The sequence below is a fragment of the Onthophagus taurus genome, chromosome 3, assembly GCF_036711975.1.
Source record: "Onthophagus taurus isolate NC chromosome 3, IU_Otau_3.0, whole genome shotgun sequence".
NCBI lineage: Eukaryota > Metazoa > Arthropoda > Insecta > Coleoptera > Scarabaeidae > Onthophagus > Onthophagus taurus.
This window is the reverse complement of record NC_091968.1, coordinates 30,208,065-30,221,530: the sequence shown is the minus strand read 5'-3', so window position 1 is coordinate 30,221,530 and position 13,466 is coordinate 30,208,065. Positions and strand designations below refer to the sequence as shown.

Genomic DNA, 13,466 nt, shown 5'->3' with positions numbered 1-13,466 from the left:
CATATATCCAATCAACTTCCATGATCACATAATAATAGGCTATCAAAAACAAGCAGTTACAAAATTAAAAAAAAAATTTAAATAACTAAACACCATGTTTTTATTTCGATTAAGAAATGAAAAAGAAAAGAAATAATATTGAGTTTAAAAATTGGGTCGAAAAGCTTTTATCCTATTTTAAAAGGGAGCTTTCAGGTTGAAAATTAGTTAGGCGCAAGATCCATTAGCGATTTGTGAACGGGAGATAGTGGAAAATAATGCAATTTGAGAAACTTGACGGAAAGTATACATTTTCGTTCTTATTTTATTTAATTTTTTTTTAATGTATTCTATTTTACAGAAATTCCATTTTTAGTTGATTTACAAAACGAATGATTTCACCCAACCAGTAAAATAAAAAATAATAAAAATGGGGAGTAAATACATTTTTTATGTTGAATGCGATTGCGAAAAAACTGTTCAAACTCGAAAGCCCAAATCAATGCAATATGTTGTGTCGTGTTATTTATAGATTTGGTGCGAGCTTTCAGGTGTGTGTACTACGCGATCTGAAAACGTTATTTACCACAAACATTTTTTTTATTTAATTCTTGTCATAACTAAATTTAAAACAATTAAATTAAACAAATTATTTATGGAACACCATTTATTCTTTTGGGTAAGTAGAGATATAACAGAATGTATATTATAGTAGAGATATGTATTGAGTTATTACGATCAGAAATTGACTAGAATTCTTTAGAAAATTAAAGTTTCTTCAAAAAAGTCCATTATTAGTTTTATATCTGTCAAAAAGTGACACTTGCCCGGTTGCACCGTTTACATAGTTGAGCATAACTTAGTTAAGCAGTTCTTATAGTTAAGAAGAACTTAAATTTTATGTCTATTGCACCGACACAACATATACAATGCTCAACTAAGTAACGTTTAAGTATCGGTTATTTGGCAACAACGCCATAAAATTTAGTTATTTTTGTAAATTTTAGTAATTTTTTAGGGTTTTTCGTGTTGTCAAGTTAATGTCAGTTGACATTTGACATATACCATGTTAATAACATTTCTACTATTCGTATCATTCCCAACTTCGCGAATATTCGAAGAGTGTTGAGTTATATTGTGAGTTATAAGGACGTTTATAAAAAATGTCGCAAGAGGTGAACCTCAAATTTTTCACCTAATGAAAAACAGGTGTTGTATAGTTTAATATACAAGTACAAAGAAATAGTGGAAAATAAGAAAACGGATGATTTTTATAATAAATTGTTTTATAAATCATTAAAGTAGTTATTTATTAAATTATCTCTTAAATAATGTATCCCATTATTGCCGATATTATTCATCTCCACACGGCCAGCCTCAATTTGAACATTTAAATCTGCTTCATTAATGTCATCTGGCAAAACAGCAACATTTTCTTCGGCCACAACTGTTCTGGTAATATTTTGTAGAACTGCCGTTACTACAATATCACACAGTGGAAATTTTCAAACGTAGGTCATATGCAAGGACAGGAAATCGACGTTTCCAATTTGCAAAGAACCGTTCCACTGTATTTCGGGTTCTTATATGAGCTTCATTATACAGTTCTTCTGGTCTTGTTCTACACTCTGCCAATGGAGTTAGAAAATACTCTCGCAGAGGATATCCACTGTCGCCTAAAAGAACCTTATCATTAATCATTTGTAATCAAATAGTAATATGTACTATTTTACGTTAAGTATCAGTAACATCATACCTAATAATATGCCATTTTGGAAATCTCCGTTTTCTAACCGTGCTCTAATCCGACTATTATTAAATATAGTTGAATCGTGAACAGATCCTGGCCACCTTGCCACAATATCCATGGCTTCCAAATTTGCATTTACATTACATTACATAGAATACATATCGGGTAGGCGGACCAACCAACCTTGCACCGCGACCCTAAGGATCTATTGTACCCCGATATCAAATTTCACCGTGCAGTCCAATGCTCTTAACGAACATTAATACCTTGCTCGGCGGAAGGTCATTCAGATCTTTTGAGGAGATAAACTGCGACCCAAAAATCGAGAATCTGATATGGTTAACGGCAGGGCAGTGGCATAAAACATGCTCAACCGTCTCTGCTTCCTCCGCACATAGTCGGCATTCAACATCGTCGGCTAAACCCAACAAGTTGAGGTGTACTTTTAATCGGCAGTGCCCAGTAAAAACACCCATTAGAACTTTTATGCTACTACGGGCAAGTCCCAAAATATTCCCGGGTTTGACAGTGGCGATGTTAATAAACACCTTAGCATGTCTCATTCCAGGAGAACTGGTCCACAGTAGGCGAAGTCTCTCTTCAGCCCACAGTCCAATCCTATATTTGGCCATCGCAAATGATACACCAACTGCCGGTTCCGGTCCCACAAACGCTTCAGCGCTGCCATCTCATGCTAGCTTATCTGCCGCTTCATTGCCAGCAACACCAGAGTGACCCGGGACCCAGATCAGAGAGACTCTGTTATCACAACTCAGTGTGTTTAACGTTCTCTTACAATCATTAACCAGAGCCGACACCGTTTTCATAGCTTGCAGCGCCTGGAGAGCGGCTTGACTGTCTGAGAAAATTCGTACTGTCATGTTCTTCACCCCTCTTTCAAGAAGGATTTTAGCACCCATGTCAATAGCAAATACTTCCGCCTGGAATACAGTACAGTACGTACCCAGGCTGTAGGCTTGCTTAATTCGAGGTGTCTGGCAGTATACTCCTGCTCCTACCCCTTCAGGCGTTTTTGATCCATCTGTGTACAAGCAAATGTCTGCCCGAACCAGAGAATTTTCATTTTCGATCCAGGACTGCCGCTCAGGCAGTACTATCTGGTATCGAGCATTAATCACTGATAGTGATACCGCCAAATCTGACGGTATTGATAGCACATTATCAGTGCTTATAATGTCTTCCGCAGCCCATTGGTAGGACATGTCGGAACAGTTTTGAGCATATTGCTTAAATCTGTAAATGGTTGTTCTAGCCACTTTCTCTATATGCAAATGCAGAGGAGATAGGCCAAGCAGAACCTCCAAAATTTGCATTTACAATAACTTGTACATTAAAAGAAAAGTAGCCTTTTCGGTTCCTGTACACTTCTGCATCTTCGCCACCGGGAGACTGAATTTTTATGTGCGTGCAATCAATGGCACCTATAATCCTGGGAAATGCAGCTATTCCATAAAACTGGTTTTGTACTGCTAGAATTTCTTCGGTATTACTTGGCATTTTTATGTATTGCGGTCTCAGCATAGCAATTGCACGCGATACCCGCGATATAATTCTACTAGCTGTTGAAGTATGCATCCCGGTAAAATCAGCTACAATAGTTAAATGGCTAGCAGAAGCGTAAAATCTAAGGGTTGTTAGCAACTGGTTCATTGGAGACACACAGTTGTTTCTGTACAAAACAAGTAGTATTAAAATAATCTAAATTCAGCCTATAAAAGTATAATTTAAAATAATGTATACTACTTACTTATTAGACGGAAATTCTATAATTTCTTGTATTGGTCGTAGAACATACAAACAACTTTGTTTTGTTAGACGAAATCTTTTAAAAAAATTATATTCGTCCATTTCGTGGAAATAATTGGATCTTGTGTATATTAATTTTGGAAAACCAAAATCAATTATTTCCAAAACATCTAAATTTGCAGATCCATTATTTTATTTTATTACTTTTTTAACGTATAGGTTATGTGCGGTTATGTCTATTTGACGTATGCGCTTGAGAACAACTTAAGCACTGGATTTCAAATACTTATATTTGAGAATGTCTTATTGATTTTGAGAACGGGTTACTTGACGGTGCAACGCAAATTCACTACTTAAGCATTACTTAGCCTTTAAGCAATGCTTATGTATTACGGTGCAAACGGGCATGAATATTCTCTACAAAATTAGTAGTTTAATCTTCCAAGAAAGTGATACGAACTGTGACGACTCGGCCACAAGCGACCCCGGCTTATTATTACTATTATTGTTATTGGGCTGAGGGAACAGGCCCCTCTCGTCACCCTAATAAGCTTAATCAGGCGATGTAATAGTATATTAAAAAACAAGTTTCGTAAGACACGCTTGAAATGCACGAATTCAAGTTGAAAAAAGGGGCGAAGCCACGAGTTTTTTGATGAATGAGTGCTTTAAGTCTCATGAAACGTGTTTTTTATGCTATTTTTTGTAATTCGCGTTTTTATCCTTTTTTTTAACAAAAATAAAATAAATTTTGACAATGTAGGGAAATAGGTATGCACCCGTGCGACGATAGCAACAAACCTCCCAGCAACAAACTTTTACCCGTAATTTCCTATCTACTTTCTTAGCTGATATCTTCCTTATAATTAGGGATAGCGAAAAACTAAATGCACCACTTGAAAGCTTGAATCTTTCTCTATCTAAAACCGGGTTTTCGTCTGCCGATAAGTTGATATTAAGATCAATAAAAAATGAAGAACACCGCGCTGTACTTAAAATAGCTCAAAATTACCAAACTTCAAGGCCTTGTGCAATTGTTACGAAACCAAATTTTAAAAAACTGTTATCACAGTCAGAAAGGGGGCTCCTTCAGCTATCTTAATCCGGGTTTTCGTCGGTCAATATCTATCGGCGTTAATCAATCACCCTTAATTTCCATCCCTACACGCAGAAACGCTTAAGTACTCTTCCTCTAAACTTTCTTATATGAGCAGGAGAAAACTCTAGAACCATATCTATCTTATGGGAAATTTCCTGCTCTTTCTAGTGATGTATAACACGCGGCGATCACGCGCTTGCACAAACACGTTTTGTGCCAAAAACTACTAACGTTGTGGATTTTTCTGTTTCTAGTTAACTCCCATTTGTGACAGAGTCTGTCACGACGACCTGAGTGAAAATCATTATAAACGATTTATGGAAAAATCCCTAAATCGGTCTAAAGATTTAACTTTTGTGCAATTTTTTGGTATAGATTTCAAAATTGTTCCCTCATTTTTAACCCTTTAACGGTTAGCGGCTTTTATAGAGACCACTTGTCAATAAGGTCAAATAGTTGCATTACCATAACTATACTCTGTTTTTAAACCAGGGGAAGTAAACGCGAAAGTCAGATTTACACTAGGAAAAATCACCAGAAAATATCACTAGATATTTTGACGGTAAATTTAAATTAATAATTATTATTATTTATTTATTTACTTATTATTGTATTCATTTTCGTTTGTTATCGTCAACATTAAACATACAAATTAACATTGAAGTTATGAGTGTATTTATTTCAAAATATAATAAAGAAGGGTTTAAGAACACAAAATTTACAATAATGACACGAAACTGTCGAATTGTCAATAACCTAACCTTCAAATTCAAAATTGCCTGTGTGTGAACCTTCCTCGCATTCAACCAATCACGTGCAAGGTCAATCTGGTGACAAATTTAAAATACTTCTCCTGGTTTAAAAACAGAGTATAATTGCCAAAGAAAACTTCAAGGTATAATTAATGTTTGTAAACAAAACTAACCTTACCTAACATTCCTTCACGCTATAATTGACATTACAAAAGAAAACTTCACGCTATAATTGCCATTACTAATTGCCAAAGAAAACTTCATGGTATAATTAATGTTTGTAAACAAAACTAACCTTACCTAACATTCCTTCACGCTATAATTGACATTACAAAACAAAACTTCACGCTATAATTGCCATTACTAATTGCCAAAGAATACTTCATGGTATAATTAATGTTTGTAAACAAAACTAACCTTACCTAACATTCCTTCACGCTATAATTGACATTACAAAAGAAAACTTCACGCTATAATTGCCATTACAAATTGCCAAAGAATACTTCATGGTATAATTAATGTTTGTAAACAAAACTAACCTTACCTAACATTCAGCGTCTGAAGACACAGGGCTAAACCCGAAACTTAAAAATATACAACTTAGCGCTGAATAACAATTAAAACTAGAACTAACAGTTGCACTAGAACTATACTCTGTTTTTAAACCAGGAGGAGTAAACGCGAAAGTCAGATTTATACTGGAAAAAATCACCAGAAAATATCACTAGATATTTTGGCGGTAAATTTAAATTAATAATTATTATTTATTTATTTACTTATTATTGTATTTATTTTCGTTTGTTATCATCAACACTATACATACAAATTAACATTGAAGTTATGAGTGTATTTATTTCAAAATATAATAAAAAAGGGTTTAAGAACACAAAATATGCAATAATGACACCAAACTGTCGAATTATTTATCAATTACCTAACCTTCATATTCAAAATCAAAATTGAAAATTGCCTGTGTGTGAACCTTCCTCGCATTCAACCAATCACGTGCAAGGTCAATCTGGTGACAAATTTAAAATACTCCTCCTGGTTTAAAAACAGAGTATAGTACATTCAATATTAATATTGGTTACATAAGAAAATTTTCGAGAAAAATTAGTTTAAACTTTAATTATTTCAAATTTATATAAATGATAAAAATAGCAGTAGCCATGAGTAACTATGGTAACCAATAATTTTTAACAATTCCCTGTTTGTCAAAAACTAATTTAGTAGCTTCTTGAGGTGTGATGGTGCGCCATCTTGTTGGAATAACTGCCGTTGGAATTGAGTTGGGTCAAAATTAGCGGGATGGTAGCACAGTTTTCAAAAATTTAAACATGTCTTTCCAGTTAAGGTTTCCTCAAATCTTTTGCGGATATTGGGTGTGCGCATTTTAAAGTCTACAGTAAAGTAACTAAATTTAAAGTCTACTAGTATGTTTACTAGTAACTCTACTAGTATGGGATGTAATCACAAAGTCTCCTGATTTTTCAGCATATAATACGGTGGTGAGGGAAAAAAGTAGAGTTGCCAGTTAAAAAAACAAACTTCTTGAGATACGGAAATTTGACGCACATTTCTGACCATCCCGTATAACTTTAATTAATAATTCTTGTTAAATTAAAGTGTATAATTGTTATTAAAAGACACCATTAGAAAGAGCAAAAAATTTTCAATAAGATAGATATGGTTCTAGAGTTTTTTCCTGCTCATATAAGAAAGTTATCGACCCGAACAAGGTTTAAGAATGGCTAAAACGTGTGAATTTAGCAGTTTTTAGCAAAAAATGTACGTGTGCAAACGTGTGATCGCCGCGTGTTATACATCACTAGAAAGAGCAGGAAATTTCCCATAAGATAGATATGGTTCTAGAGTTTTCTCCTGCTCATATAAGAAAGTTATCGACCCGAACAGGGTTTAAGAATGGCTAAAACGTGTGAATTTAGCAGTTTTTGGCCAAAAATGTACGTGTGCAAGCGCGTGATAGCCGCGTGTTATACACCATTAGAAAGAGCAGAAAATTTTCAATAAGATAGATATGTTTCTATAGTTTTCTCCCTATCAAATAAGAAGGTTGTTTAGAGGAAGAGTATTTAAGCGTTTCTGCGTGTTGGGATGGACATTAAGGGTGATTTAAGCATGACGCCGATAGATATTGACCGACGAAAACCCGGATTGAGATAGCTGAAGGAGCGCCCTTTCTGACTGTGATAACAGTTTTTTAAAATTCGGTTTCGTAATAATTGCACAAGGCCTTGAAGTTTGATAATTTTGAGCTATTTTAAGTACAGCGCGGTGTTCTTCATTTTTTATTGATCTTAATATCAACTTATCGGCAGACGAAAACCCGGTTTTAGATAGAGAAAGATTCAAGCTTTCAAGTGGTGCATTTAGTTTTTCGCTATCCCTAATTATAAGGAAGATATCAGCTAAGAAAGTAGATAGGAAATTACGGGTAAAAGTTTGTTGCTGGGAGGTTTGTTGCTATTCTCGCACGGGTTAGGTATGCAGCAGTTGGTAACACCGTAACACTTGAAAATAGAAATTTGAATTGACAATTAGAAACTGTCAAAACACAAAATGTATTCACCTGAAAAAATGTTTCATGTACACCTCCCAAAATAAGAGAAATTGCTCAGTGTTCAATGTCCTCATCATTGTGGACCTTGTATGATGCTAAGAACGTGTTTAAACATCCATAGACAAAAATTGTCACATTGACAACTAGAAAAATTAATGACGCAATGTCACCAACTTGAACTGGCTCCATAAAATGTTACTAAAATCTCATTACAGCATCGGATGCTGTAAGGAGTCTCATTACAGCACCCGTTTGAGTACTGTTAGAACTTTCATTACCGTCGCGAATTACAAAAAAATTTTTATTCTAGGTTATGCCGAGGTCGCTTGAACTACGCATACTCTAGCGCAACCTCGGCTCTATTTTAAATGAAGCCGAGGTTATTTGCGGGCGAGACGCTAGAGTTGGTACGAGTTCGGTAAATCGTTGATTGATATCACAATCACGATTTGGTATTAATTGTAACACCTTAACCGCAAGCAATCTCGGCTTAATGACGCAATATGACACATTCTTCAACTAAGTTAACCCGAGGTAACACTAGATGGTAGAGACTTGTTATTTTTGTATAAACACTCTAAAAATCATAAAAAAATTGATTTAAATTTTTAGTTTGAAACTTTTTATTTCGTCGATGATAAAATTGCTTTTTAAATAACGATCGAAAACTTTTATTTAAGTTAATGTGTATGATAGTTTTTTGAAGTAAAACGAGATGAAAAAATGGGAATAGATAAAAAATGCTTGGACACCTACAGGGAGCAGATTGAATTTTTAAAACTCAATTAACTCCCAAATTGGATTTTGAATTGAAATTGACGCGTTTTTAACTAAAAAAGAGAGTTTTATTTTTGAACAGTTTCCAAACTTTCGCATTAATATTCGAAATTTAAACCCGACTACAAATAACAACTACTTATTAAAAGTTAAAATAAGTGAATTTAACTTTTAACAAAAATAAATTACCGTTCATTACGAGAATACGATTAATCTTAATCTTAAATTACTTCCATTTTAACTTTTTAACTACTTTATAACTTTATTTAAGTTTATTTTGTTTAGGTTTGTTGTAGGCTATTGTTATTAGTGCTTGTTTTCGACACTGATTGATGTTGGCCACTGTTAAATTGAATTAAAATAACCAAATGAGTCGTTACACTTGCTACTATCTAAAAAATAACTTGTAATTATTTCGCGTTTAATCACTAAAATTACTCACCGTGTATAATAAGGTGTAATCTAAAGAAAATAATCCACAAACATCAAATTGTAATCGATTATGGTACATTTGCAACGAATACATTTCGATCTAAAACAGAATAATTAAAAAAATATTTTTTTAAGAATTATTTAATCTTACTGTTTCGTGTAACTTTGAATCTGCTGTTTTATTTCGAATAGCATGTAATATTTTTGGGCAACGGTTCGCTTCATCGCAAATTCTAGAAGTCGTGTGGACAATAACAACCAAAGCTAAAGCGTTGGTAAACGCCCAAGTTGTAAACATATAATTCCAATTCTTTGTATTTTTATCCTCATCTTCAGAATCTTTGAAATTAATTGCAATCAAAAATAAGGAGCTCACAATTCCAACGAAAGAAGTGCTAATTAACAACAATAATTGTACTCGGAAAGCATGATTTAGAAATGTGGCTGCGTTCGCTAATTTTATATGAAATCTCGCCACCGTATCGATCCAAGATGATTGATCCGAATCGGATTTTGAAGGTTTTTGAATTTTTGGCGGAGTTTTATAGCTTTCTATAAACCAAGCTGAAACGTCAATAATTAAAAAAATTAGTGTGTATGCAACTCAATGTACAAGAATTTTTATTATCAATATTTAAAAATTAATTTAAAATTATAACTAAATTAAAAGTTAATAATAAAATGAATGAATTAAAATCGTTTTGATAGAAAATTAAAATAAATTTAAATTACTTTATTAAAAGAAAAATAAAAAAAAGTCAGGTTATGTGGTTTTGACGTTTAACTGTCAAATTGAAAATCGTTATTTTAAAATAAATGTTTATAAATTAATATAAGTAAGATTAAATTGAATTAAAATGAATACATCGAAACGTGTTTCGATATATTAATTAATCGAATTTTGAAAGTTTAAATAGAAAAATTTAAAAGAAATTTAAAAAAATCAGGTTGTGTGGTTTTGACGTTTAATTGTCAAACTGAAAATGGTTATTTTAAAAGAAATGTTTATAAATTGATGTAAGTAGAATTAAATTGAATGTAAAATGAATATATCGAAATGTGTTTCCGATGGAAAATCGGATTGAAAAAGTTTAATAAATAATTGAAAATTAAATACCTCCGTGAACATTTTGAAATAACTCCTCTAAATAATTATTTAAAATTTTATACTTATCGCCGATTATAGTCGCATAATTGGCGTATTGTAGTTCAACGACGATGTTTAAAAAGTACGGATAATAATTGGAGAGACTTGTAAAAAAGAAAATACCCGAAACATCTTTGGCTATGTAAACCATAAAACCTAAATATCCAACAATTGAAAAAAACGCCATCAACGTACTTAAGAAACATTTCAAATAAGTTTTTCTATAATCCCTTTGAACTCCTAAACTTTCAAATTCCAAATCAATTTCGTGTAAACGATTAATAATCTTACACATCTTCTTGGTAAAAATCAATCCAAATCCGACGTTCGCAACCGATAAGGTACAAGTCATTATATCTTGATAATAAGTGATGTTATCTGCGATTGAATTGGAGTCTTTCGGAGTTTCTTGAAACGTTAAATTGTAACTAACGAAAGCGATTAAGAATCCAAATTGGATAAACGCTTTTATCGACATTAAAATCGTCGATTTGTAACATTTTTTGTTGTTAATTTCGGATACTTTATAACTTGAAAGTCCTAAAAAATGCGTTGTTAAATAAATTGGATGTATTGCTGAAAATATATCAGTAATTTTCGAATAAAAACGTTTCCCACAATACGACATATTCGTTTGGTAATAAATTCAAAATGAAAGTGGAAATAGAAACGATAATAACGTTTTCATTTTCTAATCGTGTTAATTAATTGGTCTTTTGAATAAATTAGGTTGTTTGGATGCTATTTATTTGATAAGATACAATAAGTATAAAGTGTATTAGTTGGAAAATCGATTCGTTCGAAAAATTTCGTTTCAATTAATTTCAATCAATTTCAATTTCGATTAATTTCGTTTTAAAATTTTATCACTAAAAGCCCCCTTAAAATTTAAAAATAAAAAAAATTATTTTACGCCGATTTCTATTAAAGATCACGCCTAAAAGTCTAATTTGAATCGAGTCCTTTTCGAAATCAATCAAGGTCAAGTATCACCACCGTTTCCATCGAGTGTTTATTCAATTTTGTAACAAAGAAAAAAACTTTGTAATAGATAGAATCGATTAATTAAGTAACGATTCTTAACAAAGTCATTCAAAAAAAAATTGATAGAAATCGATACTTTTAGATAACTCTGATTTATATATAAATCAGATTCTAATCGATTAAACTTTAGTTTACTTGGTTTGTTTTAACGAATCGGTTAAATAAGTGATTAAAAATGGCTTTAATCCCTGGAAAATACAAGTTGGAAAACAACGAAAATTTCGTTGCTTTTTTGACATCTTTAGGTGTCCCAGCTGATAACGCTCAATACGCCGATAAACTTCGTCCTCATCTTACCGTAAACGTATCTGGCGATAAAATTGAGTTAGTTAGCGATTCCGGAGTTAAAAATACAACCACTACTTTTATCATTGGACAAGAATGCGATGATCCCCTTCCAACTGAACACATTGCCAAAGTAATTATTCCGTCAATTTTATAATTCCAACTATAATTGTAACCAATTTTTTTTTGTTCCACAGAGTACAGCAACTTTAAATGGAAACACCATCGATGTTAAAACTAGCTGTGCTGAAGTTGGATTGGACGGTTCCAGAACTTATGATTTCACCTCCGATGGACTTACGATCACTTACAAAGGATCCGTTGTTGCTAAACGTATTTACAAAAGAGTTTAATTAAAAAAAATGATTTTTCGAGTAATAAAAATTTTAAAAAAAATAATGTTTTATTTTTCATTACGGGATAACTGAAATGGGGAAAAATGTCGCGTACAAAAAATGTTTGTAATGTAAGGACTCGAAAATACATTATTTGTAGTTTGATTCATTCTAGTTACAACCGTATTGTGGTTAGGAAGTGAAATCAAAATTACACATTTTTATTGTTAAAACAGATCATAACTGAAAAACTAAAAGCGACGGAAGAAAATATTTTAACAAAAATTGTTTAAAATGCACCAAAAATGCATTAGCTATGGTTAGAATCATTTCAGTTCTAACCGTATTCTAGTTATAAAGTAAAAATCCCCACAAAACCAAAATTTTACATTTTCGCTATTAAAGCTAACATAACTGAAAAACTGAAAGCAGCAATAATAATAGTATACAGCGTGTCCCGTATCTTCCGCATCAGAGCATTATACGGTTGTAGGATACATTATTCTGAAGCGATCTTTCTAATAAAATTTTTTCGAAATGTTTATAATAACCGTACGGGAACTGTTTAAAGGAACTGTTTTTCGTCCAATCAGCAGATCGCAAATCAGACTCAGGTAATCGGTGCCACCCTCGGCCGGTCCGCTACGCCGATGATAACTCGTTTCCCACGTGTACTCACCAATAGATTCGTCATGGAAAGAGAAATAAACTTTTTCGATGAATCAAAGTCGTCCGTTATTGGTCGTCGTTAAACAGTTCCCGTGCGGTTATTATAAACATTTCGAAAAAATTTTATTAGAAAGATCGCTTCAGAATAATGTATTCTACAACCGTATAATGCTCTGATGCGGAAGATACGGGACACGCTGTATTAAAAAACAAGTTTCGTAAGACACGTTTGAAATGCACGAATTCAAGTTGAAAAACGAGTGGCGAAGCCACGAGTTTTTTAATAAATGAGTGCTTTAAGTCTTATGAAACGTGTTTTTTATGCTATTTTTTGTAATTCGCGTTTTTATCCTTTTTTTTTCTCAAAAATAAAATAAATTTTGACAATGTAGGGAAATAGGTATGTAGCAGTTGGTAACAACGTAACACTTGAAAATAGAAATTTGAATGACAAATAGAAACTGTCAAAACACAAAACGTATTCACCTGATAAAAATATTTCATGTACACCTCCCAAAATAAGAGAAATTGCTCAGAGTTCAATGTCCGCATCATTGTGGACCTTGTATTCAATGTTAAGAACGTATTTAAACATCCATAGACAAACATTGTCACATTGACAACTAGAAAAATTAATGACCCAATGTCACCAACTTGAACTGGTTCCATAAAATGTTACTAAAATCTCATTACAGCATCGGATGCTGTAAGGAGTCTCATTACAGCACCCGTTTGAGTACTGTTAGAACTTTCATTACCGTTGCGAATTACAAAAAAATATTTTAAACAAAAATTATTTATAATGAACCAACAATCCATAATCAGAATTATCTTAGATATAACCATACT

The 13,466-nt window shown here is 32.7% G+C and overlaps 2 protein-coding genes across 2 annotated transcripts; one reads left to right on the top strand and one right to left on the bottom strand.

Annotated features, from left to right (window-relative positions):
* Positions 1-8,828: 8,828 nt before the first annotated feature.
* Positions 8,829-12,025, bottom strand: LOC111417029 (putative gustatory receptor 28b). Its single transcript, XM_023049175.2, has 4 exons — positions 10,255-12,025; positions 9,289-9,701; positions 9,148-9,237; positions 8,829-9,097 (listed from the first exon to the last, which is right to left on the bottom strand). Exons 1-4 carry the CDS (start codon positions 10,910-10,912, stop codon positions 8,987-8,989), a joined length of 1,272 nt encoding a protein of 423 aa, XP_022904943.2. The 5' UTR covers positions 10,913-12,025; the 3' UTR covers positions 8,829-8,986.
* On the top strand, positions 11,440-12,012 carry LOC111417021 (fatty acid binding protein 1-A, liver-like). Its single transcript, XM_023049166.2, has 2 exons — positions 11,440-11,746; positions 11,811-12,012. The coding sequence occupies exons 1-2, from the start codon at positions 11,504-11,506 to the stop codon at positions 11,964-11,966; spliced, it is 399 nt and encodes a 132-aa protein (XP_022904934.1). The 5' UTR covers positions 11,440-11,503; the 3' UTR covers positions 11,967-12,012.
* Positions 12,026-13,466: the final 1,441 nt, after the last annotated feature.

Coding starts and splice junctions, on each gene's coding strand:
- LOC111417029 (XM_023049175.2), bottom strand. CDS start 10,912: ATGTCGTATTGTGGGAAACGTTTTTATTCGAAAATTACTGATATATTT. Junction 9,702..10,254: donor ATTTCAAAATGTTCACGGAG/GTATTTAATTTT, acceptor TTGACGTTTCAG/CTTGGTTTATAGAAAGCTAT. Junction 9,238..9,288: donor ATTCAAAGTTACACGAAACA/GTAAGATTAAAT, acceptor ATTCTGTTTTAG/ATCGAAATGTATTCGTTGCA.
- LOC111417021 (XM_023049166.2), top strand. CDS start 11,504: ATGGCTTTAATCCCTGGAAAATACAAGTTGGAAAACAACGAAAATTTC. Junction 11,747..11,810: donor CAACTGAACACATTGCCAAA/GTAATTATTCCG, acceptor TTTGTTCCACAG/AGTACAGCAACTTTAAATGG.